A 27,622-nucleotide genomic window follows, 5' to 3' on the forward strand; every position below is an offset into this window, starting at 1 on the left:
CATTTGCAAAATGCTAGAAGACTCTCAGTAGATTCACTAAGTAGTATTTCCTGACAGTACTGACTCTTGCTGCTTCAGAACACTGGAGAGCCATTATAGCAGCAGTTTTTAACTGAGAAAAGTTGATTTAGGTTGCTGTCACGTTTTTTTATACTGTGGTCTAACAAGGGACAGTTTAAAGTGATTAAAGTTGTTTGTTGTTGTTGCAGTCATACTCTTGCTTTGTTCCCTTCGGTCTGTTTCTGCTTTCCTTCTTGTACTGACACTTTTGTTTGTCTGACCATACCATATGCCTGGTTGAGTCTGTTAAGCCAGCAGAAAATGTAACAGTTCTGACAAAGGAAAATAATAGGAAAGACCTCAGCAGCTGAGCACCCCAAACCAATTTGCCACACAGATGGATGTGTGCCAGTGCTGAGCAAAGTAAGTGTGAATATGAGGCTGAGAGGTGCAGTGGTGGAGGATGCCCGTTTGGATGGGGTTGAGCTGTGGTGAAACCACTGCCGTGCCTGTTGCTGCAGTTAAATCTTCAGTGCAGATTTAAGCTGTCTCCTCTTTCATTTCCTTCTCTTGCTTTTGTCTGGGAGATGACCCAGAAAAAGCACGTGTCTGTTTTGCAGGGAGGCAGGGGTTAAGGGGAAGCAGGCATTCAGCTGGAGTAGTTTGCTAGGCAGCAGCATGAACAGCTGTAATGCCTCAACCACAAAGAATGACATGGGAACGTGCAGCCAGATCCCTTCCCCAGTCCCTCTCGTAGCGCATTTGCAGGAGTGCTTCAGCTAGTACAACGCTGTAGTTACACAAGATACTGGGTGGGAAGGGAGGGGGTTCAGGCTGCTTGAGGCAGCTTAAGCACTTGTGTTACTAACTGCGGAAAATACTCGGGTCTTATCCGTGGCCAAAAAATAAATGAAGGTGATACCAAGACTTCTGTTTCATGAGCAATTGAGTCAATATAACAGCTGTTGAAAGGAGGAGATGAGGAGATGTCACTGTTCTCACCTTGCTCTTAGCCATGCAGCCTTACTTTTCCTTTGGCAATGTCTCACTCTTTGGAGTGACCCAGCATAAGTGTCTCAACGTGCGAGAGGGCTGGCTATACAGAGGTTAAATAACTAATAAGAAGTATCCAACAAGAAAAGTATATTCCAGTAGGATTATCACATATCTGAAGCTTCATATAGGCACACATTTTCACATATAAGTAGGAATTATTTTTGGAAGTTACATATATTTTCTAGTATCTTGTATGTTTGTAAGAAAACTGGTCTCTTTATTGTTTTTTATTTTTTAATGATAGAATAGAGAACGGAGGGACAGCATGTATTTTGACTTTTATCAGTGGAAACTATCCCAAAGTGAGAACAAGAAGTTTTTCCTTTCCTGTACAAAAGAGAAAGGTATATAACTTCAGTTGTTTGACTCATATAGTTATCTTCTTGGAGATTCACTAAAAGAGATTCTTTATATTCAGGGTGTTTTAGAGGATAGATTTATGTGAACTTAAAGTTCTGTTTATGAGATCAGTATTTATGAGCTATTATGATTAAAGTAGGTATGTGGGATTTTGAGGTTTTGTTTTTAATTCTGGTGTTAAAGTCTTAACAAGGGGAGAAATTGGAATTGTTGACTGCAAGCAATAAAAAACCTCCAGGTAGTATTATTTTTCATTACTCACTTGTGAACATTTTCTTGTAGGCTTAGGAAGACCTATAGTCAAGCATTAGGTATCGTATGTATTTTAAGACCTGAAACTGTTTCAGTCCAGTCTTCCAAATTGTTTTTCTGATGACTTGAAAAGGCGTTCTAGGAATTTGGAACCTTTCCTGGAAGTGTGTGTTGATTCATTTTCAAGGAGAGGCAGCAAGCAGTTAATTCAGGTCAACTATGAGGTAAAGCACTTTAAGAGCCAGCAAGTACGGATGATACTTAACTGCTTTAAAGCCTGTACAAATTAACATTGGTTGGTTTGCTGCTGTAGAAGGCATAATTTTTCTACTAGTACTAAAGCAAAAGTTTCTTGGTGTTGTCAATATTGGATACCTATATTTTCTGGAAATTTTGTGATGAAATATTAATGGAAAGAGGGCCAGATGCTAAAGGGGAAAGTAGATCGTGGACTTAGGGCTTCCTAAGCTCTGCATTCTATTTATGGTGGCTGGGAAAGTGTGGTACATATCTGGAGTGACGGTGTTTAGGTTAGAAAGGTTAGGCACAGGCTACTTGTTTTGTAACTCTCTTCCAGTAAAAGAGAAATGGGTAGAGATGGTAAACTGCAATTGTGGGCAGACTGTGTGTGTACTAAATAAAGGTACTGCTCTTTTCTGAAGCTGTAAGGCCTTACTTTAAAATAACAAATGCCAGCTTACAGAAGAGCTGGAAAGGGGAATAACATCTTAAAATAACAATTTTAAGAGCACCTAATGTTCTTAACTTGATGCCAGACTCTTTTGAGTTGCAATGAATGAGAGTAATAACAAAGTAAGGCAGGATTTGGAAGTAAGGCAAGAACAGTAATGGCAGAGATATTTCATGCCATCTTGTAAAAAGCATTTTCTGTTAAGAGCTATGCTTAGGGAAACCTTTCTTAAGCATGAGTTTGTATGTTTGGCTTGATATTACCAGGACTTACCTTTTTAAATGTGTAGTTAGTTTTCCACCTTGATTTGAGGATACATTTACTAGGTACAGTTTAAGGGAAAGGGGATATAGTCTGTTACTCTAGCAGACCAGTTACAGGCGTAGCAAAGATAAGGAGTTAACAGAAGTCTTGTTTCAGAAACAATCTGAGGTCAAGAGTGTATGTCTCAGTAGACTAGTTTTCTGTGGCATAAATCCAAGAAGCAGCTTTCAAGAGTTAAGATGATTTAATAGCTACTCTACTCTCACACTATCCTGTGGCAGGTGTAAGCAGTGTTTACATTTCAAGTGACCCTATTATCTCTGATACTTTGATGGTTTAGAACCTTATTTTTCCTTTAAGAAAACAGCTTTGAAATTAATATTACGTGATAAGGACAGGTAATCAAATAATCCTGCATTTTTTTTCCCCCCTCTAGAAGTGAATGCTGTATTATCTAAGTGGGAAAACTTGCTCTACAATTGTTTTGCAGTTTAACTTGTTATGAGTAGTTAGAAATTGTTTCAGTGTTATGAAGAGGTTTTGGGGAACTAAGAGAATTTACGTGGCAACTTAGAGTAGAACGTATGGCTAAGATATTTTTTCTAGGTGGTAGGTTTACTATTATTCTACCTTTTAGATGCATCTAAATTGCAACTGTTCAAAAACCAATGAATAGTTCCTGTAAGGTCTTTCAAGAAAAAGACTTGTGCAGGAACAGGTAGACACAAGTAACACAACAGGACCTGGTAGCTGCTGGCACTTTAAGGTTGTGTTTAGTGTTTATGTTTTTGTGTTCTGTAACAGGCTCTACTAATTTAGATGGGCAAATACAGAACAGGTTTCTTAGAGTTCTCAAACTACAGAATGAGTGCTTGAACCTTTAAGAGACCCCTTAATGGTCCAGAGGGAATTGTGTTTAACAGCTGTTTCTCATGAAGTTGTATCTTGTTATGTGGTCAAAAAGTAGAAAAATGTGTAACCGCTTCTGAAAACAAAAATAATTTAGGATGGTCATTAATGATTCTTGCAGACTACCTCTCTGGTGATGTCCCTGAATTGGAAAGATCTTGCCTGCTCCTTAGTTTTGGGTTGAACTGAGAGCAAGCAAAAGCATGTCTTTTCAGATACAGTACAGCTAGTCAGGTATATGAGAGATGCTGTGATTATGCAACACCACCAAAATGTTCATTTGTACCAGTTGTGCTAGTAGCTGTTGCAGGATAAGTACTTTTGTCCTCATTGTTCAGAAATAAATGTTAGCTGTGCTCAGTGCTTCTTTGTAAGTCACAAAAATTGAGGATGTTTTCCTAATATGATTTTTAATGTAATCTTGATAAAGTGAGTTTTGGAATTAGGCTGCATTGCTACACCTTTGTCACATATGCATAGAAGATTTAGCCATAATATCTTCTGTTATGGGAATCCATTATACAGTCTACAGGCAAGTTCCTTGGGACTTCTTGTCCTGTTCATTTATGCAATATTCAGACTTCAGTGTAGAGAGATAATTGTCTTCAACTTATTTTATTTTTTGTGATGTTCATCACAAAGGTAAATCCTTAACAAATGCTATCAAAACTGTTTTCACACTGCCTTTTGAGAGAGGGAAAGCTGGTAACCTGATTGTGTAGTCGTAAAACTCAATAGGGCACCCAAAGTGACAAGACACGATTTTCAGTGTTGATGTGTCTTTGGTTTTGGAGACAGGGGCCTATTTCTAATTTCTAGAACAGTCTTTTTGGAAGTTTCTTCTGATTCTGCCAAACACAGTACTTAGAAATGACTATAAATTCTGAATTTTTTACTTGCATGTTAAATTACTTGCAAATTATGGGAAAGACCTGCTGTAAGCTCCTGGCAAGTGAAGCTTAATAGAAGTTACTTGAGACGAGACATTTTTCTTTTTTTACATTGTGAGACTTCTTGATGGTAGCCTAACCAGAGCTCAGTATAAAAAGAAGCATAGACTAGTGCACCCCAAAATTTGTATTCTTTAGCTAGATAACAATTGTATAAACTTAAAAAAAAATTTTAGCAGTTTTGATACCACCATTTTCCTCATCCTTGAGGGAAATTACTCATCATCCTACAAACAGATCTCCTTAACCGGTGTCCTTGAGACACTTTTAAATTTCTTACTTATGGAATGGTCTGAACAACTGAAGAACCCTTCTGCATATCCCAGTTGATGAATGGCTGTTGACAGCATGTTTTATCTTGCTTTCTAAAGAAGATGTTACTCCATGTTACAATCTTTCTAACTGAGTTGGGACTGAGTAGTAGTATTTGTACTGAAAATAAGTCAACATTTTTGCATATATTGTAAGCCATTCTTTAGAATAACAATAGTATTACTATTTTGATTTTATTTTGGTTTAAAAGGCATTGCATAGTGTATGTATGATGTGTAAATGTGTATGGTATTCTATTCTGGTTTACAGTAAGGAAAACATTCTCTGAGAAGACGGCTTTTGTAGTGACTTAGATCTATGTAATACTACGATCTAGGTGTTGCTTCCCTTCTTATGTAGCAAATTTAAAATAGAAGATCTTTATTTTCACTTAAGGTTTAGTATTTATATAATCTTTGAAGGAGGTGATGCGGCAAAATGTAATTATTTTCAATATGCAGTTACTTTTTCTGTAGAGGTGAAAGACAGTACTGGAATGCATACCCTTGAGTTGTTACAATTTCTAACAAGTAAGGCTAGATTGTCTAATATTCACCCTCCAAAACAGACAAAACTGTGCAAGCAGTTTGTCTATCCTCTAGTAATGGTTTATCAAAGTGAATCAGCATTTAAACTTGAATGAGTTCATGAGAACATCTGAGACAATAACTTAGCTTATGTTTAAATCTTTAAAATCCCTTTTGGGAAATGTCCATGCTAATTTTAGCATTTCTTCTTAAAACAGAGTTGTTTTTAAGATGGATGCTATTCAAAACAAATGCCTTTTACAGCAGACATGTAAAATAAATATTTAATGTAATATAGACTAAGATGGAAGCAATGCTTTTTAAATGTTTATGACATAAACTGCCCTAACTCTTTCTAATTTTCAAACTACTTTTATTTGAGAACATTATGTAACGTTTCTGTTCTGACTGCGTCAGAAATCTTGTAAAATTTTCTAACTGCGGTTTTATAATCTGAAATGTACGTAAACTTGTTATTGAAGTAGTAGGGCAATAAAACTGAAGTTTTACCGAAGAGCACCAATTGAAACTTAAAACTTTCAGTGAACTTGATGGCCCCAGATTGCTCAAATTTGAAATTTTTGAGATGATGCAAAAGAAATAGGAGACTGTACTTTATTCTGCTGCCAATTGTTCCATGATGGCTTTTCATAACACTTATCTCACTATTCTTAATCCCTTTAAAATCAGTTGTTCCAAAAATTGGCTAAACCCATGACTTGATGATGTCAGAAATCTTTCTGAATGTACCACTTCTCCATTTGCCGTTCACTGAAAGCTAACGTTTCACAGAAGTTAAAGCTTTTAAAGTGTGAGGTTTTTTTAATTTCTGAACACTTCCTATTTTATAAAGTGTGAAAGTTTGATTTTATTTTTTTTTTCTCAGAAAGGGTAAACCTTACGTGAGGCACGATTCCCTCTAACGTATTAAATATCGCAAAATATCAGGAAATAGATGCATTTGGAGGCAGGCTGATCTGTTTAAAGATGTGTGCAGCAGTTGTAAGAGAGGTGTGTGATCAAATTTGTAATGAGAATGTATTTGTGACCCACTGAAGTGGGAAAATCTTTGCAAATGTTTCTTTTGAAATACTTTACAAGCACAATGTTAACGAATGTGGAAGCCTCGTGTCCTTACAGGGCATGGTGTCTGTGAAGGGCTGAGAACTCTGCTTTATTAGTGGACAAAGGGCCAATCTTTGATCTTAATGGGACTTTTGTTTGAATTGCGTGTTTCTAGGTTTTCTTCCTGCAGAAACAACTCTTCCAAATTATCTCGGGTGTGTATACTTTTTCATGAGCTCTGCTGCAGAGACAGGCTGGACCAAGGACCTTCAGCTCATGTAGAGCATGGGGCCCAACTACGGTCTGACGTGGATGTACGATGCAAGGGCAGCTAGTCCCCTCTCCCACAGGTACCAGGTGCTGGCTCCTTCCCCAGGCAGTCGAGATTGGTGCTGGCAGTGAGCCACAAAGACCTGGGGTGGACGGTACTGTGCCAGAATCCCTGTGTAGCTCTGTCTGCTGGCACTAAGCTTTTCCTGTTACTGCTACTACCTGCACATCTAATGTAGTTACTGATAATGCCTTCTTGGATGTTGTCGATTGTGTCAAATAGAAATATTCCATGCATTTTTTCCCTTATGACTGCTACTACCAACTCATATGTGGTTTTAAGTTAGAAAAAAAATCACTTCTGTGTGTAATGAGAAATCTAACATTTACTGCTTTTGCCAGTCAGCGCAATATGATGCTGCCTTTCATTGTGTAGTCAAAAAACACTCTTACTGAGCTGCTTTATCGTATGCTATGCGTACTAGATTTTTGGATTACACTTCTCAACTTTATCTATCCAAGTATTTTAGTATAAGGGGTGTGTTCTCAGATATACTTCATTACTAGGAGCAATAGGAGATTTCAGAAGAGAGCTCAGGAGGTTTAAAGGATTCTAAAATACGCTGCACTGTGGAGAACCTTTGGGCTCCAGCTATGGCATGTAACTGGCCTATGAAAGAATGTTCTTTACTCCTTTTTACAGATTGGGTTAGGAAATGTGATTTCAAATGTTTTATTCTGAAAGCAAGAGATAAGTTTTGTCAAATAATTCTTTTTAACAAAGCACAGAAGAAGAATCCTTGGTAATAATAGGGCTTTTTTTTGTAGTCAATTCATGCATGGAAGACCAAGATGATCTTAAAGCATTTTATTTTCAATTTTGCTACATTAATTCCTTAGAAAATAATTTGACTGTTTCTTGGGAGCATTTTGTGTGAAAGAAGTTCATAAAATAAGCTAAAATACTGCCGTTTATTCTCAAATATTTAGTTTGTGTCTCACACTAAGAACTTGACTGTGAAATTGTACATTTAATTGCATACTTCAGAAATGTGGCATTACTTTTAAGTAGAAAATTAGAGAATTAGCATAGTAGCAGTATTTTCAGTGAATTACTGACTTGAGTGAATTTTCAAAATTTTCATTATAAATAAATTAACTCTAAACAAAAAAAAAGGTGGGGGAGGGGTAGACGAGGCATTCTACTTGTTCCTTGAGTTTCACCAGAGCAGAGAATATTTGGAGAAGGCCTTTGGGCTGTGAAGTTTTTTGGGCATGAAAAGGTTTTCTTGTTTTCACTCTTCTTCCATCCACCTAAGGTTATTTTTTTTGCAATTTGTGTGCTTCTACCTTCGGAGCAGACCTGTGACAGAAAAGGTAGAAGTTGTGCTAATAAATTGCATTGAGCTTATTTTTGTGTGCACACATACTTCCTGTGATGTAAGGGGAATTAAGGTCAAGATATGAGATGATGATAGATTTCAAATGTTTCCTACTAGGGTAATGTGTTGGAGAATGTGAGTTAGAAGACACCAAACAGCACATAGCTTTTTTTTTTTTTCCTTTTTGTTTTCCCACAGCTGCTTTTTCCCCCATTTTATGGCCTTAAGGAGCAGATTAGGATCCGTGCTGTAGATCCTCCAGTTTTTCCATGCTGGGACAAGATAGATTATGCTATTACTTGATTAAAAAAAGGCTTCCATGTAAAATAAATGATCTGTCTTCAGATTATTATCTGAAGATTTTTGGAAAAAATAGTAATTCTTGTCACAAAGTTTTTGTCTTCGGCAGGCTGTTGGGAGTTTACGGAGAAGATGGAGTCAGACTCTTGTTCATAGTGAAAGGGTGAGGGGGATCACACACAAGATGCAGTCTTGAAAGTGCTGATGGGTTATTAGGAAATCTTTTTCATGCAGTATGTTGTTACGTGTTGGAATAGGTTGCTTGGAGAGGCTGTAGATTATCTATCCTTACAGCTATGCAAAGCTTGGCTTGTTGTCATCCTGACCAACTTGATCAAAAAGATGGCTTCAGCTTTGAAATTGGCTGTACTTTGAGCAAGATTGGACCAGATAGCCCACCTCAGATGTCCCTTACAACTGTAACGATTATATGATTTCTGCAGTTCAAATTTCTAAGTAACGGGATTTGAGAATTCATACAGATATTAACTTGACTTTCTTTGTTTTCCTTTGTTAACATGGGGAAGAATGTCCTTCTTTGTATGAAGCTTCAAAGGCATCTAGCTAACAAAATGATCATCAGAAAAAAGAAAATTCTGTGTGGAATTGTACTTACAGGGTTGCCACATCAGCATTTTTGGATACATGGTTTTGATCTCTGTCAGACTTTAGAAGTCTTCTGTTACCATTTTCTTAGGGTTTTGGGGAGAAATCAGGGAACTTGGAGCATTTTTCTATTCTGTCAATTTTATAGGACTTGATATAAACTGACTTTTGGAGTAAGACCAAGCATGTGATGAAGACATGTAACAAGAACCTAACATTTAAATTTGTTTCATACTGATAAGGACCTTAAGTAGTAAATACTCTTGGTGGTTTTGAACAGCTAAGCTTGGATAAAGTCATGTTAGATTAAAATGAACAATTATCTCTTGAGCTTTGTATTACTAAATTTAGTATCAGACAGTCTACTAATTCTATTGATTATTGGATTAAAGTAACTCTGTAACAAGCTTTGCTTGAGAGTGGTAATGTGGTACAGATGTTTGTGTGAATAAAGCTTTGAAGGTCACATAATTGTACCTTTCAAGCTTTTAAAAACACTATTCAAGTAAAAGGTTGTGTTCCTTTTAGAAATAACACTAATGCTAGTAATATGAATTCTAACCATTTTAGAATTAACTTTTTCTTCATTGCTATTATATTACTTGCCTTTCTAGCTTTTTTTTTGCCAAGGTGAAGGGAACTCCTAAGTTGTTTTGCCTAACTCATTGGGAATGAAGGAAAAAAAAAATCCTTGTGTTTTTCCTTGTAAATTGTATTTGCAAGTAAATCTTTGTCTGTCCATCTGCAAACATTAATTACTACTATCTGAATAATGAAAGTTAAGGGAACACAGACCTACTGAGTACAGTTGTCTTTATTTTTAGATGTCTTTTCAGTGCTTTGCTTTGTGGAGTTAGAATTAAGGTTAAGCTTGTGTAACTCTTATTATGCAGTTTTGCCCTGCCTTTTGGAGTTGAATATACCTGCAACATGTTTTTTGGCAAATCGTGGTAGTATACTCAACAGTAGTAGTAGTATTGGATTTCCTAGGTAGTAGTAGAGATATCTTGTTTAGGAATGTCCATGATACAAAAAAAAAGGTCCCTTTTTCAAGGAACAGTCTGGTGCACTCAGAAACTGCTGTTTGCCGTAGCCAAACCTTTCTTTGTTAGTCTATTGTATTGCCACCCCCCATGCTTGCTCTGAAAAACAAAAACAAAAAATTGAGGCTCTTTTTCAACATTAAGTTTTTTTCTTGAAGTTATTCTGATAGAAGTACATTGTATTGTGATGCATTTTACTTAATAATAGCTGAAAATCATCTTGCTCATCAGCTTTTCACATTAGTCCCAAAATAAAGTTGCAGGTGTAGCAGTCTGGTCTCTTTGCATATACAGAAACGCTTTGGGGAAGGTATTCTTGTTATACATTTGCCTACAAGACGGTGTCTACATGAGGAAGTAGCCATTCACGCAATGGTAGCTCCTGGGCAGTGTAGGATCAAGGGTAGGATAACCCGTTGCTAGCCTGTTCCCCTGTATTTGTGATACCCGACCCTGTTGGGGTAGTGAGAAGGTGCTTTAAAGAAAAGTTTAATTCTGGAGTAGAAAGTAATACCGAGTGTTGTAGGTTGTGGGCTGGCTGCCCAGGGTGAGGACTAAGTTGGCAGTGCCTACTCTGGCGTGCCTTGAAGTGTCTGTGAGGCACCTGAACATAGTGATAGCTGAGAGGTCAGTGCATTTTGGCTAGGAAAGCAGTTTGCTATGGTTGCAGGATTTTTTAAAATGACTTTGATTTGTTGCTTATTTCAGCTCGGTTTTCCCTAGCCTTTAACTCTCCCTTTGCAACTTACCTGCTCTCCTCCAAACTTACCTGCTGAACAAAATTTTTCAGTCAGACTGCAGTTTTGTAATAGGAGATGGGCTTCTCGTTTCCTTGTTCCACCTCTCCTCCATGCAGCAACATGGTCTTTGACTGTGGAAATGATGACATCCTTACAAATGCTAATTTTTTGCAATAGCAGGGTGAATTGTTTAAGATGGAGGCTCTTGAAAAAATTGTATGGGGTTTTTGCTTGTTCTTTAGTACAGAAAGCAACGTGGGATTTTTGTCTTAATTTATGGGAACAGCAAGAGACCAAAAGGTGGAAGTCACCCTATTTTTTCAGGAAGAAAAATCTTGAACAATTTCAGATTCCTGAAATTTTATAGGAATTGATCACCTGCAAGTTTTTGTTGTGCAATGATCAAAACACATGCTTAAAACAGTCTTATTATGAATCTTAAACCAAGCTGATAATATAAAACACTTTACTACTAGAACTATGTTTGAGTTTCTCTTAGGAAAAAGTAGTTCCTGCAAAAAATCAAACGCTTTGAACAATGAATAAAACTGTTTCACTATATGTATAAAACTATAGTTTAATACTTGCTAATTGACTAAAAATTGAATTAAAAATAATTGAATAAAATAAAACAAAAAGCCTGGCAGGGATGGTAACAGCATTTGTAATGAGTGGCAGGTCAGTTGCACCAGGCAGCTTTGAGTGGGGTGTGTAATGCAGCTATTTTTGAACCTCGTATTTCTGCTTTCCCTATACGTAAGATCATCGTATCACGATAGCATCAATAATGTGACCATTGTTAATGGTGTGACCTAGCACACTATACACAAGTGTGTTGATTTACATTTAGGTGTCACATTTGCATTAATTTCTCTGGGAATTGCATTGTGCGTACTGGTTGTGGAGGGTGGAGGTCAGGCTGAGTGTTCTTGTTGGAAGAAACTCACAAAAGAAAGTCTGTCTCTATAAATAGGACTGATGAATGCTTCAACAAATTAATCTGTTTTCCACTGTTACGTGGAAACAAATAGCTTTTAATATGCTTAATTTCAGATTTGGTCATTGTGCCAATCTGTCAACTCTAAAATAGTATTGGAAGTCTGTCAAGAATCAGGTCTTGTAATTTGAAAAGGAATCTTGACCAAATTAATTAAACACTGAACGTACTCAGGCATTATTACTGACTTTTGCTTAGTCTTTTTACTCATGTGGCATTGCAAAATACTGCTTTATAAAAAGATTTGTGTATCTTTTTGGGCTTAGAGATGCTTTTATTGGAAAATAAGTTTGGCATACTACCACCTTTTATTTCTTTAAAGCTCTGTAATTGCTAGAATTTTTCAATATGCTTAATCCAGTGTGTGTGTGTGCTATACATACATGTATATGTGCATATATGTATACTGGCACAACTCATAGGGCTTGCCTGTCTTCTATAAATTTGTTGAACTTGCATCTCTCAGAGCTGGAAAACCACTTTTACTTTTGATAATGTCAGTCTTCTGTAATAACTCTTCTACAGTGTGCAACAAAGTATTTAGTGTTAACCTCGAGGCTTTTAGTTCATGTGTCTCTTCCTGAGATTGTTTGTTTAAAAAGGAATTGAAAAGGTTATTGTATATGCTAACTCTGTTACAGGAGACATGGTGGTAATACGTTCGTAACAGTCTTTTGATTGATTTTGTTTGCCAAGTTGTTGATGCTAGTATTGCCTTAATGTGAAAGGTAAAGGAAAACCAAGATGTTGAAAGTACATGTTTTAAAGAGCAGTATGTGTTAATTTGGGGATCTACTAAGCTAAATTTCTTAAAAAATTTTAGAATAGAAACAAACTTCAACCTTCTCTGTAAGTTATTTGATGCTTTAGCATACGTTTCCAAATACAAGTTCCTTTTCCGGTCCTAAACTGACACTAAATTAATGGTATAGTTGAACGTCAGGTTCACCTAGATGTGTCACATGCTACTTGAAGTGCTGGCAGTTCTTTCAAGCAGAGAAAACTCCTTGCAGACTCTAAATGATGGACAATTTCGTAATGAAGCTCATAAACTGAACTACGAGATTACATCTTGCCATTGTAACAACTATCCTGATACAAGCTATCCTGATACTCTTGCAAACAAGAGGAGTATCATGTAATTTCTCTGCCTTGCTCTGGTGTTAATCAAATAGCTTCTTTCAGTGTTAACAGGTCAAGCTTGTGTTTCTATATTACTTGTTTCACAACTGAGTTCTTAAACTGGGCCATATTCTTACTCAGTTTATCATGGAAATGAGGATAGCACTAATTCCTTGACACCAGGGAAGGACAGAAAGGAAGTGGTAATATTAGTTCACTAATGGTGGTTTTGCCAAGTGCCAAGGTTTGTTTTTGTCAAACTCCTTGTCTTTTTGACTAAGACACTAAATTAGGGTGAGAGGTTCATTTTTTGTTTGTTTCCTTTTAAACTTTTTTGAAAAGGCCACAGAGCTGTGTATATTGGAGTTCACGTCCCATTTGGAAAGCAAGGCCGTCGACGGCATAGACATCGTGGGCACAGGCATCACAGAAGAAAAAAAGAAAGAGAGACTGACAGAGAGGATGGCCGAGAATCTCCATCATATGGTAAGAAATCTGTTGTGAGAGTTCTTTGTGTTGCTTGAAAATAAACTTATAGTAGTTTCTCTGTGCTAAAACATTGTTTGGTTTTGTGCTGTTGCTTTTATTCTCACGGTAATTAATGTCTTTCTACGTACAATCAGGCAAGGTTTTTGTGGTTGTGTTTTATCTAAATCATAAGCTGTTGGAATTCATCCAGGTGTCTGTGTGAACAGCAGTCTGCACTGAATAAGTTAGATTAGAGCTTCAAAATACTCTCCTGTCACATAAAAATCTGTGTTATTTAAATTAGACACCTTTTTTCAGATTGTGCAGTCTTGTAATACTCTTCCTCTGTCGCTCAAGATTTTTTGAAAGTATGAATATAGCTGTGAAGCAGCATTTGCCATAGTAATTTGATCAGTGATCCCATTAAAATACTTAACTTCAGCCTTCTTGCTTTCTGTTAGTAATAGTAAAGGAATTGTACTGCCTCCTAACTTTTATTTTGGGTCAGACACGGCCCCCCCAGCCCGCTCCTTATCCTTCAGAGGTGATGACTTTGTCATACCATTCTCTGAAATGAAATTATTTAGCAGTACTCTTAGCAGTTTTTCTTCAAGACCTCAAACCCGCTTTTATTCCTGGACTGTAATGAATGGGAAAGTTACGGTGCAACATACCACTTCAAACATGGACACCACGCTGCTCACTATCACCTTTCTATGGCTAGAACCATGTTCTACATGGGGTCAGTTCCCTGAGACAAAGGAGCTTTGACAAGTCCCCTTTTACCATTCTCCTACAGTTCTGTTGTGGTTTAATCCGGCAGGCAGCTAAACACCACACAGCCGTTTGCTCACTTCCCTGCCCTGGGATGGGGAGAGAAGCAGGGTGGGTGGGGCAATTCATGGGTTGAGATAAAGACAGTTTAACAGGACAGAAAAGGAAAGGGAAAACTATGATAACGATAAAAGAAAATACAAAATAAGTGATGCACAATGCAGTTGCTCGCCACCTGCTGACCAATGCCCAGCCAGTTCCTGAGCAGCAGCCTCCAGCCAGCTTTCCCCCCAATTTATACACTGAGCATGATGTCATATGGTATGGAATATCCCTTTGGCCAGTTGGATCACCTGTCCTGGCTGTGTCTCCTCTCAGTTTCTTGTGGCCACCCCGGCACCCCCACTTGCTGGCAGGGTAGTATGAGAAGCTGAAAATCCCTTGACTTGTTGCTGAGCAGTGTTTACACAAACTAAAACACCAGTGTGTTATCAACATTCTTCTCATCCTAAATCCAAAACACAGCACTATACCAGCTACTAGGAAGAAAATTAACTCTATTCCAGCTGAGACCAGGACAAGTTCTTAGTTTCATCCATCTTCAAAACTTCCTCTCCCAAATACAAATTATTATCTTTTAATGTTATGTTTGTAGAGTCTTGCTGTACAGGTTCTGAAGCAGCAAGTAATATTAGATAGATAGAAGTTCACTTCTTCTGGTCACTTCTCTACCTAGGATACACAGGTTATGGCAGGATTCTTGGGATATGTTGATTTTGGAACGGAAACAATCTGCTATAGGTCTTCAACAATAATGAATGTGGTTTGTATTCAAGAGCTCATTTCAGAATTACGTTATTGGATGATGATGTATGCCAGAAGAACAATGCAAAACCAAAATTCAATTCTGAATGAAATTTGTTAATAATTCTTATGCCTGAATCTAAAAAGCAATTTTCCTTCTGCAGTGGAAGCATGCAGTTGTGTGTTCAGATCTAGCAGCTGTGAGAGTCATGTTTCAGTGAACAAAGTAAAATTTTTAAAATTGAGACTTACCTGAATTTTCTATCTCTGACCTTCCTTGGGAAAACATTGCAACTACTACATTATTGAACCCTTGTAATTTGAAAGCTCTCCCTTGAGTTGAAACAAGATCTGTGTATAGGTATTAAAATATTGCTAAAACCATGTGTTCTTATTGTTTTTTTTTTTAAAGTTTTGCTCATAGCAGTAAAGTCCACTACTTATATTTGATGAAGAAAGATAGTTAAATTTTGTTACAAGTTATTTCTGAGCCTGTTCCACTAGGCATTATACTATGAGAAGTTAAAATATTTCCTCAACTTTTTAGCTATGTAGTTTCTACTTTCCTGTGCTAATTTATGTACAGTATTCCAACCAGGAAATGATAAAGGTAATAATGTTTTCCATCCTATGTAAACAGCAACAGGCCATTGAAAAATCTGCAGCTCTGACAATATTTGTGCCTGGGTATCCACTATGGAGGGTGAGGGGGGAAAGCCAGCTATTTAGCACCTCAAGCTATTACTAGGGCAATCAATCTGTAAGTCAGGCTATTTGTTTCTGTCAACCTGTTGTGGTGTGTCGTGTGTGTGTCCCATTAGCATTTGCGTCATCGTGGTATCATTTATTTTGTTTTCAAAGTGAAAACAAGGTTTCTAGCACTTTGGTATATTAGTTTTTACTTTCTTACTAATTTTGCTGTTGTTTATTTTCATGTTGTTAATCTATAGAAAAACTAAAAATACTTGATTATGTTACATAAACATAAATTTCCAGATGTTTTGTTTTCAGAAACAATGAAAAATTTTAAAAGGGCCTCCTTTTAAAGAAATGTCCATGTTTCTTTTGTTCCTCTTCCCTCTTGAAGAGGATATGCATCCCAGAGCGTATTTCTAAATGAGAGCAGGAGATTTAACTGTTACGTGATGTTGCGTAATAGAAGTATGAATTCTTCTAATTGCTCAGTTTCTCCTTTTCTTCAAGATACACCATCCCAACGAGTGCAGTTTATCCTGGGTACTGAAGATGATGATGAACACATTCCCCATGATCTCTTCACTGAAATGGATGAACTTTGCTTCAGGGATGGAGAAGAATATGAATGGAAAGAAACGGCTAGGTATGCTAAAAATAGATTGGTTCAAGGTATATCTTCTAGTGACTTTATTTCAAAGAACTCAAACCAGGTCTAGATTAGAATTTTCATGAACTATAGGAGTTGTTCAGTCAATTCATGCTGAGCAAATTAAAACTTCTGTTGTTTTTGTCCAACTCTGGACGAATCAATATGGTTTCTCAAGAGACCCTCATTCTTACTGGTGCTGTGTTGACTTTCCTAAAACTGATCGTGCCAAGCATTGTGAAAGGTACAAATGTGTTTAGTTATAAATACAGGTGTTCAGCCATGGAGTGTGGTATTTACAGTCTCAGAAATCTCTTAGCTCTATTATTGCTGATATATTAGTGTCAAGTTTTTTCACCTGAAGAAAACATATTTACATATGTTCTTCCCAAGTAGTATTTGATTAATTTTTTTGTAAATTGCATGCATGAACATTTCAGGATGCCATGATTATTTTTGGCCCATATTGGCTTAGTTGCTTCCTTCTACATATGTGTTGTAATAAATTCTTCTGCATTCACTACTTCTAATTGCCTTATTGCATGCTAGCTTTTGCAGAAGTTCAGTTTTCATAATGCCTATAAGTCAGAATCAAGATCAATTTATAGTTACACATAATTAGTATTTGCTAGCTCTTAAATGTCTGACTTGGCACCTTAGGAGACTTGAACGTTGTATATGGTGTGTTTCAGACAGCTTTCTAATCCTAAAACACCGATGAAACTGAGATATGCAAATCAAGTAACAAGGCACAGTTCCACACTGTTCACAAGAACTTGTGAATAGACAGGTGTTGATCAAACCAAAAGAAACTCAATGGGCAAAAACTAAAACAATTGAGTGTGGTTAAAAGGCTTGATAAAAATGTGACTGTTAATCAGTTGGGTTGTCTGAGAAAATGAAAGCTAGTGTAAGCTGCTGAGATTTCCTGTTCTGTGTCATACAGAAGCCACAGAGAAGAATGTGATTGCTTGCCAAATTGTGTGTCTTCCAGGAGAGATATAAATATGTGTGTGCATTTCAGGTGGCTAAAATTTGAAGAGGATGTTGAAGATGGTGGTGATCGATGGAGCAAGCCTTATGTAGCAACTCTGTCTCTGCACAGTCTCTTTGAACTGCGAAGCTGTATTCTTAATGGGACGGTCATGTTGGACATGAGAGCAAACACACTAGATGAGATAGCAGGTTGCAGCAAAACTTTTTTTTAAAAAATATTTTCTTCATAAATTTTAATCTATAACTTGAGATGTTTTTGATGGTGTCTATGGTCTTGAAAATACTATATTGAAGAAATGGGTATGTGCATGCTTACTGCAGTTTTCTTCATCTGGTTATAAAGACCTGATCTTACAAACTTCACTTACAAGGAGCTACACTGGATAAGTAGGACCTCCTTTATTACATGTTTTAGGATGAGGCCCAGAATTTGCCTTTGTGTTCTAATCCCTGAATGTGTTCTTTGTCTTTGTTTCTACAGATGAAATGTAAATATCTGCCAGAACATTTTAGGACTTATTTGTGCACTTTAGTACCATAATTATTAATGATAACTTGGCTGATGTTAACTGATGCCATTAGTGCAGTTGATTGTTGCACATCTGGTATTTTTTTCACCTTTATAAGAGGTGAGCAGAAATAAATTTTGTACATGTTGTTTGACCTACTATGTTGGGTGTCCTCACTAATCACGTGGTCATTTTGGATACTATAAAATCAGCTTTGAAGACTTTTTCATATATGTATATATATACCTGCTTATCCTGAATCCCTTTGAACTAGTTTTACATTATTTTCCTGGTATCTCTTGCTACAGGTACCACACAGTGGAATGCCTTCTCAGGAATCATGCTAGGCTTAGGGCTGACCAACATGTATGTGAAGGACGATGTGTTTTGGCATTAAAAACTTTGGCAGTGCTTGAAACATTTTCTTGTTTTGTTCTGAAATCTTCAAAATTCACTCAGGAAATTGGTATTCCCTTCCTATTTTCCTGATTACTGAGTAAGAGTGTTCAATACATGGTTTCTAAAAGTAATGTTTTGGTTTTTAATTTATTTGTAATAATTGAATTTAGCAATAGTCTTAGTACATAAGAAGAACAGTTATTGCTTAATTCTGTGTAAACTGCACTCTTTTAATAGCAGGTGTATTAGTTGGAAGTAGGATGTCTTAAGAGATTGAATTTGTTTCAGGTTTATTTTAGGTGCCATTACGAAGCATGTAGGGTAACAGTCCCTGGCATGCAAATGTCTTGTTTCCCTGAGCCAGGAATACCTAGTATGTATTCCTGAATCTCACTTAAAACAGGAGGGAGATGGTGGCCAGTTTCCTTTTGAGAAGCTATTACAAAAGGTTGTGTCTTCCCAGTAACCCCAGACGGAAGCTGCACTGTACTGACAGAGACTTTGCTGCGTATAATTTTGTTTGCAAGGTATTCTGAGCCCTAACCTTTTTCACTGTGAAAAGTTCTATATAATTGCAGTTTACCAATAGCTAGGTTCTTGATACATCAGTTAAGACTGGCAAAATATATTTCAAAGCTTGTCACATAGGGTAGTGTTGATTTGTGCAGGTGGGATTTTTTTAATTAATTAAAAAAAAAGGCAGCTAAGAAATTTCCGCAGATACTTACTCGGACTTGCAGACTTTCTTTCCTAGTGTGAGCATAAGGATGATAGGCCCTTTTGAAACTTGACGTTGTTTGACAGCTGATTAGTTAGTTTTGGATGATGTAACTAGCTTTTGTTTTACACTTCCTCTTGTAAAGCATGTGAATCACATGAAGTTCGGTAGAGAGCCTCAGGAACTTAGGGCATCTGAAGGTGACAGAGGAGTTAGGGAATTCGTCTCATTCTGTGATAACTTTTGCTTTTGTATAGTTGTATACTTTCAAAACCGGGAACACCAGGTTAAGACTGTCTTAAGAAGTCTGTTCTTTGTGTTTCTGTCTTTGTGTGTTCACTTCTAGTGGAGGGTTGTTGAATACATAGATGCTTTTTTTTAAAGGGAGTAGCCATTGAAAGTTGAAGTAAATGACAATAAATCATAAAATATTAAGTAACTTATTTCTTAAAATGGTGCTACTGATAAGTACTGTTGTTTGGACCCACATGTTATGCTTTCCTTCTTCTCACATTTGCTTGTTTAGTGACATCTTTGAAAATTTCGTGTGGATTCTTGAAGATGACTTTGCTAAAGAAAAGACTTTTCTTTCTTCTAAACAGATTTAATTTTTTTTTTCTTAATATTTGGTGTAACTACAGTGTGTGAATGTGATGAAGGAGAGGTTTGATAGCTGTATCTATAATTGTCTTTTGTTGTTGTTGTTACTATGTAGATATGGTTTTGGACAACATGATTGCCTCTGGCCAGCTCGATGAATCCATAAGAGAGAATGTGAGAGAGGCCCTTCTAAAACGGCACCATCATCAGAATGAGAAAAAATTCAGCAATCGGATTCCTCTGGTTCGGTCTTTTGCAGATATAGGCAAGAAACATTCTGATCCTCACTTGCTTGAACGAAATGGTGAGATAAGTTGTAGCATCCAGTTTGTTATAACCTGTTAACTAATGTTCTCACTGGGAGATGAAAGAAAATTCAGCTGATAATAGCAGATAAGTGCTTCCTTCTTGATAAGCAAAAAACTAATGATAACTGCTATGTGTAGCTGTGGATGATGTTTCTGTATATTTTTGATTTTACTCAAACATTCTACTTCTGCCTGTATACATAGCATGCGTTACTGTTTTGAAGTATAGAAATAGACCTACATGAGTCCTAATGTTTTTTAAGATATGCTTGGATAAAACGTGTAATGTTTGAGGAATTTCAGCATCGTGGCGTAGCTTTACATGTTTGTCAGATGGATCCTACTTGCTTATTCAGTCTTCATACTAGATTTACTTTGTAGTCATGTCATGATTGTCAGTGATGCTGACAATTACTGTGTTTTAATCCAGTGTTGTTATGTTAATATGACTAGAAAAAGTTCACTGTGCTAGTGGTAAGAAATTACTTTTAGCTAGGACACCGCTTATTTTTACCTTGTTTTGTAGAGAAGGATCTAACAGGGAAGACCCCTCCCACCCCCCAAACCCAAGAAAGGTGTTTGCAATATTTTTATAGGCTGTACCACATCTTTTATTGAACCAATTCCTGAAAATATTCTGGAATATCAATACATTTACTTTAGACATCCAGCTCCAAAGTCCAAATAGTAATATATACTTCAGAGCAGCATATTTTTATTCTTGTGTTTCTTATGACCTCTATTTTCATTTCTGTTCTTTGTTTTCTTTTGCCTTGCATTAACTAAGACACATATGATTTCAACTGAAATTTTTAGTTTAGTGAAAACTTAGTACTTATTTCATTAATCACTCCTTGAAGTGAAGTTCCTTTCTTGAAGGATGCCTCATTGCTTAGAATATATACCACTTAGTTAAGTGCTTGTTAGGAGCTCTCAATTTGTTATGTACTTCAAGTATGCTCCAGTAAATGTCCAAGCTTCCTGATACTTTCTGTTAGCTAGTGAATACATGATGTATGCTTAAATATTTCCCTGATAGTTTCAGAATTATTTTTTTTAGCATGAAAATACCAATAATTTATATAAGAGCATAGTTTCTTGTATAACTTCTGACTTTCCTGTTTTGTTCAGCAAACGTAAAAATTTCACGTACAAACTTGGTTTTGCCTATCTTTGAACACCGGTATCCCTAATTGTATTTCTGAGAATTTTGTATTTGAGGTCTCTTGCTTGTCAGTTACTTTTCATGTATCACTTCCGCTTTCTAGTGCACTTTATTCTTAATACTATTCCTACAGCAGAATATGGGATATATGCTGAAATAAGGAACCAATATAACATGATGAACTCTTTGCCAGCATGTACTGATTTACTTTTTATAATCCTATGGTTACCCTCTAATAAACCGGTAAACAAAACATGCATATGTGCATAATATGTTTTAGGTTCCATTTTACACCTCATCTCATGTTCGTGATTCCTCACCAATATACTGACAGAAATCTAGTTATTACTTTAGTGATTAGTATAGACAAAATCAACTAGTTTGCTTTATTGGTCCTCTTGTCTTTACTGAACTGCAGTTTTACTAATTGATCTTTTGAGGCTTTTATTCTTAATTTAAATCAAGTTTGCACTGTAGGATCCACTCTTCCATGTTAGAGGTGGGGAAAAAAGGTACGTGACCTTTACCTAGGCATACTTTCTGCGCCTCCTTCTTGTACGTTATTTTCTCTGTAGTGCTTAGTATAAATTTGAGACTACATGTGCCTCACTTGCTGTTTCCTTGCTTGATGGCACGGTACATGAAAACACCCATGTTTTTGATTTCGGGGATTGTAGGAGAAGCAAGCAGTATTCTTAAGGAGGCTGCTATCCGAGGAAAAGTGTTTGTGGTAAATGGGAGGAATGGTATCGCTGAACCTTCTAGTGGAAGTGCTAATGGGAGGGTAGACAGTCTCTCTTCCTGCTTAAGGCAGAACTGAAGTCCGTTACAAACTTAAATCTGAGGGCACCGTGACAAGACTGTGTTCTCTTTTTATATAGACATTAGTGGGACATTGAAACTGAATAGGGCAAGAAAAGTAACAATGGATTTTGGAGAAATGTGTTTGATTTTAGGCAAATGGGGATATTTGGTAAGTCACAGCAAGAAGAAATGGAGAAGGGACTATGTATCTCATCTTCATGCCCTCTTCAAAACTACATATTGAGACTACAGCCAGATAGGAAACTTTTTATTAAAACAAGGCTTTTATTGGAAGATAGTTGCATTTAACACCATTTGATATGTTTCGTCATGTTCATCTTGAAATATTTTAGTTTTAAAAACTAACAATTCTTTGTATATAATGGATGTAGTTAACTGAAGTCTTGTAATGTTTTGGCTGCTAATAATTTTTAATGTATTTTTTGGATGGCATTAAAGATAGCTGCTGTGCAATTTGGAATAAGAAGTTCTTGTAGGAAAATTTAAGAGTCAATTTCAAGAGATAGAAATTTTGTTATATTAACAAATCTTACTGACTTTAAGATAATATCTTCTTCCACATATCTTTGGCGTTCTAATTAGTACTCATCAGTAATTTCTGACTTTTCTAATGTCTGAAATCAGATTTGCTCTTATCTCTTGTCTTACTTGCATGAGTATGACACTTTTGGCCCATAAAGCTTGCAATTTACTATGTAAATTGTTAATGCATATTTGTGTCTGTATTTTTTTAGTATATCCCTGTTGTAAGCCTCATGGTATTTCATTTGTTTTATCTCAGGGGAAGGCCTTTCAGCCTCCCGCCATTCTTTGCGAACAGGTCTCTCTGCCTCAAATATTTCACTGAGAGGAGAAAACCGTTTGTCAGTTCTTCTCAATTACCTTCTTCCTTCTTCAAGAGCTGGAACCCCGGCAGCCTCAAGGTGTACAACCCCTGTAACTACCCCTCAAAACACACCACCCTCCAGTCCTACCTTCAGCCACCTGCCAACTACAAGTGCCCAGCCAAGTCCACTTCAGGGCAAGGAATTGCTGGTGTCACCTGCCAGTGATGATATTCCTTCAGTAATAATCCACCCACCTGAGGAGGACTTAGAAGTGCAGGAAAGCCAGGAAAAGACGACACAGGAAAATACTGACAAAACACCAGGCAACTATCGAAATTTCAGCTGTCCATGTGTGATGCTCTCTGCATCTGGATCACTTGCGTTGCAATGTTTTTGGCACATAACTTGGGCACAAAGGAGTATGATAACTGTTACCTCTGCCTGCATGTTTTACTTCTCAGTTGTGACTGTTTTCTTGTTCAGCATTTTTAACTTTTTAGCTTTTAACTAAAGCCAGCGAAAAAATTCTTTAATTAACCTTCATTTGTGTAATTAAAAAGAAATACAGTTTTAAAATATAATATATAAGCAATATGTCAAAAATGGTGGCCTTTTCCTTTCACTCACCTACAGTCCATGTCAGATTTTGCTTTGTTGTTTTTGTCAGTGGTTGAAGTAATACTAAACCAGTGTTTGATACCATGAGATAGCTACAGCTGAAGACATAGTGAGGTATTAGAGATGAGTATGAAAAGAATTAGGAAGGATGCAATAATCAGTGGTGTTCGTAGTTCAGTTGTATCATGAAGTCTTTAAGCAGTTTTATTTTTGCTTTTGTGCTTTTAGAAACCGGAGCCATTAAACCCAGTAGTAGTTTGATGGAACTGGCAGTTTCAGTTCACTTAGAGCTGTTTCCAGATAGCTATCCATTAGTGCATTGCTTCAGCATCAGACATTTGATTACTGTTTTGTTGTGTTTGTTATGCAAAATAGGATAAGGTAATTAAGAGTTTATAATTGTAGGTCAGAGCTCAGCAATTTAATAATCTGTTGTCTTGCAAAGCTATTGTTCTTTACATGTAAAAAGGTATGTAGGTAAGTTGAAAAAAACGATGGAAAGTTCTGATGGTTTCTTTAATCATTTTTGGTTAGTGTTCCATAACTTGTGCATTCTGCATATATACTTTTATACTTGCTTCCCTTTTGCAAAATTACCACCTATTTAGGGACTTTAGGATTCTTGTAGATAGATCATGGTTTTTAAAGATCGCCTTTCTTTTTAGCTTTCGGGCTCCTCCTGCCATTTTTTTTTCCTTCCCAGAAATTTATCTGGCTAACATCTAGCTTGTAGGTTTGTCTGCTTATGCCTATGTGTATTGAGGGGCAGGAGGAAGCTGATTTCACTCAAGTCTTTAATCAGTGAGGGTTTTCTTGGCTTCCTTCTTCACTTGTTTAATGAATAAGAGCACACTGTTACATATGGCAGTGAAAATGAGCTGACGAAGAAAAGACGGTGGTTATCTGCCTCTCCACATTTTGCAGCCAAGTCACTGAAAAGGAAAGAGCAAACTATATTGTAGACTGTCATTTTGAGCTGGAGTAAGGCACCCCGTCCTTACTTAAATTCAGAAAAGCAAACAAACAACTCTTTCTCTGACTTCCTCATGGGAAACTAAGAAAATTCACATGAAGATCATTCTCTCTCATGGGTGATCTTTCAAAGGTAATTAAAACCCAGAAGTATAATAACAGCTGTAATTGGTTTTCCAGTTCTCATTTTTCTACTCATCTGACAGGAATGAAAGCATGCCAGACCTAGGGTCTTTAGAACCCAAGAGAAGGCAAACAAATGAAGATCAAGTACTTGATGCTATTATTATCACTAATAAAGCTTTCTACCAGATTCTCCAAGTCATGTTCAAATTGCCTTTGTGCTTCAAAGGGACGTTTCTCATAGAGGAAAAATCTGAAAGGGATGATTTCCTAGTTAATCCATAAATAAGTCTTTCCAGAGAAATATGAACACCAATAATGATGGAAGACATTTTTGTTTTCTTGGGTTCCAACCCCGCCTCCCCCCCCCCCCCCCCCCCTTTGATTCAAGAAATCATCTGACCACAGAAGGACACATTTTCCTTAGAGATGCTTTTGAAGACATTCTCAGACTATGACTTCAGAGCTGCAGCTGGACCAATCTCTTTCTTGGGAGACAGACTCGGAAAGGAACCCTGAAGAGGAAGTCATCTTTCTTGTATTTAAAAAAAAAAAAAAAAAAAAATCTCAGTCCACTCCACTATGGATTATGGTCTGTATTGCCTCTCTAGTAGTTTGGAGTATTGCAGCCTGAATACTTTTTCCACGTCTTTATGGTTGAGTTGGGTTTGCTTCCTGTGAGAATTACAAACTGTTTTAGTTTTCTAATAGATGGCACTCTTTTGTTTAGCCTTCATCTATCCTTGGCCTTCTGCTATTCAGACTTTATTTTGCAGTCTTTATAAATAGCTGGAAGGTTACTGAACTCAATGTGAACTACTGTAAAAAGAAGAGAGGGGGCACGCTTTCAGTCTACCACTTGATTGTGGTAGACTGAGAGCTAGTCATCAGTTTATAGTAAGTCAACCACGCAAAGGGTTCTCTTTAACATTTTTTTTCTTTTGTCATCAGTTCAAGAACAGCTTTTGTTTTCCCATCTTTGAAACTGTTGAATAATGAATTCCATAGGTAGAGATAGGAAGAGAGCTGTTCACAGCTAGTCACAGCTAGATGAACACTGTTAGTTCACCACCATCATTAGGCTTTGTTAATGTCTCTGAACAACAGCAAAGCAGCCTGTTTTAAGGGTCTTTTGGTTCCCTGAAAAATGTACTTTAAAACTGAGTAAAATAATATTTAGAACAGCTTTGCTCTTACAGTAATTACTGAAAATAATAATTCAGAAAGGTTTACATATTTGACTTGTAATACTTTTTCCCACATTAAGGCTGCATTGGAATTTATTTTTAAAAATAGCTTTTTATTTCCTCAAGCACAAATATGGTGTGACTTTGTATTTAAAAGCTTCGTATTTCATAAATTTAGCCTGTGTAAACATAATTATATTGGAACAGTCATGCTTAGGTGTTGAACTCATCATATTTCCCCCAACATTTTTTTTTTTACTGAAGTGGAGATGTGAGGCTAATGTCTGTATTATTCTTGCTTTCTTTTTCCAGTAGATAATGTCCATTAGATTTTTGGGATCACAGTATTAAACTAAGTGTAGTTGGCTAGGAAATGCACATGATCCTTGGTGAAAGTGTAGTCATAAGTACTTTGACTTGAGTGATCTTACGAGGTTTTAATCCAAACTTACTCAAGACTCAATCTGCTGTTTTCTTTTGAAGGAGGCAGGTGGTATATCTGCATAAGAACATCAGTAAGAGTACTGTATATTTTTAATGATTCCCTTGGTAGCTTGGTAAGACTAGATGAATTTCCCTGCCTCTCAGTCTGGAAAACTATTAGATAGTATTCCTTTTAGCAGTAGTCTCTGAGTTTGTATCTACTGAACTGGAGAAGAGAAGAACTCTTTTATTAGTGTGAGATTTGAGTAAAAGCATTTTGCTATTAGAGATGACGGTTGTTTATTCTGAGTTTCCCTGCAAATACCAGACTAATTGATGTGCATAATGAAATGCAGCATCATATGGAAATGCTTGCTCAGGTCTGAAAACCTGTAAGCAGTGTTCTCATGTGAGCGCAGCAGTCTGTCCAACTGCAAGACCAACAGAAAGGAAAACTATTTGCATTATTCGTGGTTTAGGATCAGACAAATGTTTCTGCATCAGTGCCAAAACTTGTGAACCTTAGCTGTGACTGGTTAGAGAAATTTCAAAGGCAAACTTTTTAGAAGAATCAGTATCACTTCATACTGAAATAATAAATTTATGCTAATATGTAGAATCCGTATTCTCTGTCCTCCTCCTTGATTGTCTCTGCAGATTTTGTTTCTAGTCTCTGCTTGCTGTTGCTCACATAGCAAAAAGTGCAAAATGAGGCATCATTGCTCATCGTCAGTCACATACATCTTCAGTTACCCTTAACGTTATGCAGGGGGGAAAAAAGTGAAAAAAGTTTATATGTATGAACTTTTACGTTATGGTCTTCTGCAACAACATTTTAATGTTTCTGTTCTATTTCTAGTCCAACAAACACATCTTAACATCAACTCTTAATGCAGTTCAGTACTTTGAACAGCTGATTTCAGAGGTGGTTGATTGCCATTACTCTTCTGAATAACGCATACATCAGTGCAGAAGGGTAGAATGTGATTTTTTTTTTTTTTTTTTTGTCTAGCTAACTGAATGTAATATTTATAGTGTTAGCTAATTACTTGTGCATGTTAGGATTCACAAAGGAAATTGCAGGTTACTAACGTCATTGGGTTTTTGCTTCAGGAAAAGCTACCCACACCACTTATATCCGTATGAACTGTAAGGATGACAATTAATGCTAAAGGCTTGGACATACATGTATTCCATTGATATGATGGAACTCTTCGAAAGAGTTTTTTGGAAATAAATTTGGGGATCAAATAAAGCTACTTCAGTTGTCATTTGAAATGCTAAAAAATGTCAAATTGTTCAGTTATAAACATGGAGGGATGCAAGTAGTTATGGAGCCGTAGTTATGATAGAACAATAGCCAAAAGGTAGCCCGTGAGGACTTCAGTTTTATCTTGACTAGTGACACTTGACCTAGGTATGAACTTTATGCATGTAATACTATGTTTAGAGTTTAGTCTGTGTCTAGATGTGGTTTTGAAAGCATGTTAAAAGCATGTTTATCACATCTGAAAAGTCTAGTGTAGACAAGCAAGGCCAAATGCACTGCTAGTGCATGTTAAGCTGAGTAAGTACAAGCTCTGTAATCCAAGAGATGGGATTTAGGCTTGTATATGCATGCCTAGAACAGCTTTTAGGTGATAGGTGGGTAGGGATAACCATGGCACAACATGGAATTCAGCGTGTATGGGCACCTGGGTTACTTGACTTTTGCACCC

General features: G+C 36.8%; 1 protein-coding gene across 4 annotated transcripts in view; it reads left to right on the plus strand.

The window, feature by feature from the left end:
* SLC4A7 (solute carrier family 4 member 7) overlaps nucleotides 1-27,622 on the plus strand; it is a gene marked incomplete at both ends in the record, with an annotated part of 99,848 nt that overhangs the window by 39,813 nt on the left and 32,413 nt on the right. For 2 of the 4 annotated variants that reach the window (XM_082015629.1, XM_082015630.1), the window contains 5 exons: nucleotides 13,189-13,332; nucleotides 16,096-16,231; nucleotides 17,259-17,419; nucleotides 19,572-19,760; nucleotides 22,536-22,904. In XM_082015629.1, the coding sequence (XP_081871755.1) occupies nucleotides 13,189-13,332; nucleotides 16,096-16,231; nucleotides 17,259-17,419; nucleotides 19,572-19,760; nucleotides 22,536-22,904 (999 nt within the window). The remainder of the gene's footprint in view (nucleotides 1-13,188; nucleotides 13,333-16,095; nucleotides 16,232-17,258; nucleotides 17,420-19,571; nucleotides 19,761-22,535; nucleotides 22,905-27,622) is intronic. The other 2 variants (XM_082015631.1, XM_082015632.1) reach the window with 1 other exon arrangement.

This window comes from Phaethon aethereus (genome assembly GCF_964289735.1).
Source record: "Phaethon aethereus genome assembly, chromosome: 2".
Taxonomy (NCBI): Eukaryota; Metazoa; Chordata; class Aves; order Phaethontiformes; family Phaethontidae; genus Phaethon; species Phaethon aethereus.